Source organism: Hakea prostrata, chromosome 5 (assembly GCF_041222555.1).
Source record: "Hakea prostrata isolate BN-2017 chromosome 5, UWA_Hpros_2, whole genome shotgun sequence".
Classification (NCBI taxonomy): domain Eukaryota; kingdom Viridiplantae; phylum Streptophyta; class Magnoliopsida; order Proteales; family Proteaceae; genus Hakea; species Hakea prostrata.
In genome coordinates, this window is record NC_142604.1 from 23,828,485 (window position 1) to 23,834,484 (window position 6,000).

The 6,000-nt window shown below is 38.7% G+C and overlaps 1 protein-coding gene across 3 annotated transcripts in view; it reads left to right on the forward strand.

Annotated features, from left to right (window-relative positions):
- PUM5 (pumilio 5) overlaps nucleotides 1-5,272 on the forward strand; it is a 45,918-nt gene extending 40,646 nt beyond the window's left edge. For 2 of the 3 annotated variants that reach the window (XM_089155098.1, XM_089155097.1), the window contains one exon: nucleotides 4,589-5,272. In XM_089155098.1, coding sequence (XP_089011224.1) covers nucleotides 4,589-4,611 — 23 coding nt within the window. In that variant the 3' untranslated portion in view covers nucleotides 4,612-5,272. The remainder of the gene's footprint in view (nucleotides 1-4,588) is intronic. The other variant, XM_089155096.1, reaches the window with a different exon arrangement.
- The last annotated feature ends 728 nt before the right edge of the window (nucleotides 5,273-6,000 follow it).

The window sequence follows — 6,000 nt, forward strand, 5'->3', positions numbered from 1 at the left end:
AGTGCATCCCTGACTCTCTTTCTCTGCTTTCCTTTTGATCCCTCCCTTCGTATAATCCTTCACAGTTCATGCTTCACTAACAAGAACCATTTGGAATGCTATCACATCTCTAGAAGTGCTAGCTAGATGTTGTTTTGAGTCTAGCAGCCCCATCTCAGATAGACCTCTGGTGATGGAAGTTGCACTTAGTTTTTTCTCGTCCCTGTCAAACAGTGTACCATTCCGCCATGTGTCACCTCTAGTACTACCAGAACCCCTAGATGACCTTGGGCTCTGATCCTCTTGCCCCTGTGAACTCCTGCCATGTGAACTTCCCTCCCCCAACCTTTAGGAAGTCCCCTCTCCCTGCCTCTGTGAGTATACTGCCTTTGGCGGTTTGACAATATTATCATTGCATGCATAAAATGCTTTCATACGTCACTAAAGAACATCAATTTGATTTATTTCAGACAAAGAAAATAAAATTTCACCTATCTAGTAGTATTTTTCCCCTTGCCAATGTTTTTCTTATCAAAGATGAAAACATTTTTTAAATTTATTTGGCAATAAAATTGGCTGCATATGACAAAACTGAGTTTTTCTTTTTTGAGATGACATATGCAGCACTTCAAAAACATGTAGCCCTTTTATATTTTCTATAATTTTCAAAACCATAACAGGTATTTTTCCCTTATTTATTATAATTTCTTATATAATGATACTAATTTTTGAAAAATAAAATTAATAATTATGGGGTGGAAAAATATATTTCGACTCTATGATATTGTCAATCGGTGCATGGACTTCAACATATACTTATTCCATCACCAAACAACACATCTATCACGTATTTTTTGTTTTACATTTTTTTTACATAAGAAAGACATTTCTAAAATCAGAGAAATAAAAAAGTAATACATTTTGCTAAAAAATTTCAACACCGTGATGTTGTAGATTGACCCACAGTGTTTAGCATTGATTAATTTCATCATCATTAAACTAGTATTGAACATGCATTTACACAACCCAAAAAAAAAAAAAAGTTTAGAGAAAGATGAGATGCCTCAATCTAGAGAATCACCCAAATGTAGATGTTGGAAGGCTCAATAGGTAGAAACCATGCGTTTGCCGGCAAGAATGAGGTAAAACCCCCTTCGTTTAACAAGGAATCAGTGAAGTAGGTGAAGGAATGATTAACAAATACCCTTTGGGTCGAAACTCTTTGTTCTCAGTGCTTGACAAACTTGGCGAAATGTGCAAAATCTTGTCAAGTTTGGCTTAAATAGTGTTGAAATTGCAAGTGTCCACCTTGAAATTCCTTTATTTTACACCGATGCTTCGATTCAGTAGGCACGAGAACAAAATTCCATGATGATGAGGTGCCAGCCATTGTCATGGAACTTGTATCAGAAGATGAAGATCAGAATATGCAATCGATCCCTGAATAGGTACAATTCATTTAAGATTGACATCTAAGAACCCCTGCTTCCCATAAATATGCCCTAATCAGACATCAACTCTTGCTTAGTGTATACAAATTTCAGCAAAGTTGCTTTGTCAGAAACCCCTGTATTGATGAAAAGATCAAGATTCGATTTCTGATCTGGTTTTGGTCAGGACCAAAACTGAGACATGCTGGCTCATGTTTCTGGGTTTTGATACTGGATTTCAATCCTGGGGATTACCAGCTTCAAACCCAAGGTTGAAACTGGGGCTTTGAGCCTAGGTTTTGTTACAGCCTGCCCTAAAGCAGAGATACCTGGGAAATTGTGGTCATATAACTTGAGTTTCCTATCTTGGTCAGAGTTACAATAAGTTAGTTGAAAACTAGCATAAAACAGAATTGCAGTTGGCTTGCAAAGAGTCAGTGATACCCTTAACATTAACAAAGGATGCATAATCAAAACACAGATTCAGGTTTGCTTATTTTTCATTTTCTTACAATTTGAATATTTAAAGATATTTGTTGAGCCTAGAACTCACAAAACAAAGAGGGTTGCACCTAATTCACAGGGCTTCTGTGTCTAACAGGGTCTATGGAATGTCAAATGTACGAGGCCTTACCTATATTTTGGAGGCTGTTTTCAGGTGATGTAACCAGGTCGAGCAAGCATAAAGCCCATCAGAACTTGGACCAAAAACCAGGTCCCATTGGCGCACCAAGGAGCTGGCCAAAACCTCAAAAGGGCAATGGGGTCATTTCCCCACCCCCCTTTGAACACCAAAAGGGTCCAGCAAATTCCAGAGTATTTTTAGGGATCCTAAATCTACTTTTTGTTTTTCAATTGGATTAGTGGTTAAGAGTCCTTGTCTAAGTTGGAGTCTTAGTTGGAATCCAATTTTCAAGTAGGATTCTTTGTGGAAGTTGGTGGTTATTCTTGTGAGTTAGTTTAATTAGGAGATCTCTTGAAGTCCTCCTTTCTAGTTTTGTTTTTCGAGTTGTTGACTTGTAAAGGGAAGCCCAATCCAAAGTGGATTCCCTAGTTTGCGTCCAATTAAGTTTCCTAGATTGAGTCTTAGTCTGTTTCCTCAAGTGTAAGGTTATATAAAGCCCCCCGCCTCATTGTAAGCAGTTTGGTTGAGAATCAATTAAAAAAATCAGAGACTTGGAGTCGTGGGAAGCTAGCCCACAACCTGGGTTTGAGGGATTAAGAGTGTCATTAAAATCTGCATTTCTTCTTCTTCTTCATCATCTACTTGCCTGCAGCAGCTCTGAAGTTCATCCAAACTAGCACCACACATCCAGCCCCATATCCCACCCCATCCCTTACCCAATTCCTCTCCCCTACCTCTGTCACAGGTCTCCCCCTCCCTCTTCTTCCTTGCGGCAGCCCCCCCTCTTAATTAAAATCCTAGAAAGCCCTTGCCCCTTCCCCATGTCACCCTACCCCTAGGATCGCTCCTGTCTCCTCTCTTTTCTCTTGTCTCTAAAACCGTTACCAGCCCAAATTGCTGAAGTTGCAGCATTTTCTGCACTTCATCTTTTTCATTAAGACTGTAAACCCTGAATTAATTAAAACCCTAATATCTCTTCAACTCTTGATCCAAAGCCTAAAACCCTTTTAGGACTAGCACATCCCCAGCCTCTCTACCGTTGATTCCCAACCCTACCCTATCCCTAATCCTAGAAACCTTTGGTTTTTAATAACTCTAAAATTCATAAAACCCTAGCTTGTAAATTTCTGCAATTACTGTTCTATTGAAAACAAAAAATTTCCTTTTATTTTCTGACTTATTTTCAAGCTGGCTGAACCTTAAATCCTAACTCTAAATCCCCTCCTTCAATACTAGAATGTTAGCACTCATGCCTAACCCTATCCACATTCCACAGGGCTCTTAAGAGTGTTCTGAGTTGAGTTTTGCTGCAGTCCTTTTTTAACCAGAGGTGGACAGCAAGGATTCAGGCCACATAAGCGATCCATTGTGAGGATACTTGAAAGACTGGTCACTGTCCACTAATTCCAGACTTAACTTAGTAGTGTTATAATCTTAAAACAGCTGCTGTCCTTTGAGATTTCACCCCTAACGGCAAAGTATTCAACCCTAGACCTGCTGCTGTCCTTTGAGATTCCAGTCTTAATGCTTAGATCTTGAAACATTTCCGGCAGTTTAGGCAGGCAGATGAAATTTAGGAACATTGCAGATGAGATTTTAAGAGCGAATGTTCCTTCTACTCTTATTTTCCTGATGAGGGTTAGGTAATGTGGTGGTGTGGGTACTGTTACAATTAATTTGTGTTGCTGGGGCTTTCTACTGTCATGTTTTCGTCCAAGGACTGGTGTAAATACAGGTGTGAAACTTCATTGTCATAATTGAGTTCTTAGCACCCAATTAGGGAGAAATTTCTGTATTTCTTCTTTTCTTCTTTTTCGCTTCTTCTCTTGTGCAGGACTAGATATTGGTTATACATGATCTGATTTTTACGGGGTATTCAATAATCAATACAGCCAGTAGGTGGGGTGTTTGATCTCTAGGAAGTGCAAGGGAATGTGGTCGTGTGCCCCTACTCCTGTACCTCCAGTGCCACATGTTGGTGACCCTTGCAGAGCTGTATGTGGGTGTGCACCTATGGAGGGAGCGTGGTGTTGATATACATTGTTGTTGTGTCCTTGCTACTAATAGCTTGCACTTTTAAGATGGGTGATTCTTATTTTTATGCTGTACGGAAAGGAAAAGGTAGATGGAGATTTTATCTATTCAACAGGTTAAACATAAATGTGTTGAATAGATAAAATCATAAGAAAATTAATAAATGAAGTAAGGAAACCAAGAAATCCCCTTTTTTCTTTTATTTCTCACATCTAGGATTATGTCCTGGATCATTAGATAGGAATCCAAAGATGATGAGCGAAACAAAAAATATCTTTCTTGTGACATTGAAGCTGCCTCAAGACAGTGTCTGCAGTTTGTCAACGCCATACTAACTGTAATGTTTCCCTCATAAGACAATTTTGCAGATATGGAGATTTAGGCATTAAGTGGGTTTAGTAACTGGATCATTATTTCAATTTAATAAAATCTTCCCCTCGTCCCCCACAACATGCATATTACATTTATCTATTTGCTTTTTGGAAAAAGATTTTGTTGACTATACTTTCGTGACATGCAGAATTTCATGCTTTAGAAACATGAGTCAGAAGGACATGAAATGCTTGGATGGTATCCTCCCATTTCTTCATGGTAGGTTGCAGACATCACAGAAGATGCTCCTGCACTTCTGGACATTGGATACAAAGACTCATATTTTCCTACAGGGCCAATCTCTAAAGAAACAAATTTAATTCCTCAATGCCCACATTTAAAGGAGTAGATCGATGCACCTGCTGTAAGTAGTTAGTTTAGTATTGTAAAGTTAACAGAAGAATGTGTATGTTATTTCTGTGAACTGTATGTATTGTATAAAACTCAGTGTAGATACCATCACAATCAAGGGGTTCTGTGCAAGTAGAGATTCTCCTTGATTTTGTATTATTTGTTCCAGGATCTGTTCGTCAGTGTGTTTCTTTTTACAGAACATTGTGAAAATGTGTATTCTATTTCTTTGAACTGTATGTATGCATTTATGCATGTGTATGCATTGTATAAAACTAAATGTACATACCTTCATGATCAAGGGGTACCTATCGGATAAGTGATTCTCCTTTATTTTGTAAACTGTCTGTTAGATGTGCTTTAACCTAATTAGAGGATAGCAGAGAAATGAATTTATCGAACTAGTTTGTTTGTGGTTTACTTTGTGCCATTGGATAAATTTCAGACATGTTGCCACTTTTTAGCCAAGGTCGATGAAGGCACCTCCTTGCACTGTTGAGGACTTTCTTCTGTCACCTGCAATTGGAACCGGTCTGTAAAGTTTTATCTTTGCCTAAGAAATGCACCATGAACTAATATTAGTACTGTTCTTGGGTTTGAGTTGGGTGGTGGTGGTTGTCTACTTTATGGCATTACATGGTAAATGCCACCCAGAGCCTCTAGCCCCTCTGCTGAAGGCAAGCATTCTATCACAATATGTGGTTAAAGCAGGCCTCTGCTCATGCCCACTTTTCTACTCGGCTTTCTTTTCATTTTGTTTTTCTGATTACTGTTAATCGTCTCTATGAAAAATTAATGGTTGTTTTATAGAGTTGTTGCTGGACCTCAAAATGGAAATGGAAAGTTGAGGGTACCAGCAGCTTAGCCAATCCTCCGTTGACTGGAAGTCAGAGGATTATGCATCTTTTTCTGGTTGAAATTAAGTGTTACAGTTTTCATGTCTAAAACAAAACTAAACAATTCCCATGTCTGTTCTTCCATTTTTCTGTTTTAAATCTACAGTCCAGACCAGGCCTAGATGGAAACTGCAAGAGAAATTATAATGTGTGAGGGGAAGAAGACTACTTAGGTCTATGACCGATCCGTTTGTGCTGGTAAATACATCGTAAGTTCAGATCTTCTACCCATACGAGTGTACGAGTATGTTTTCTTCACATCTTTCTATTAGACATTTGATCACTTGCCTGTCTATCACGGGAGAACAATGTG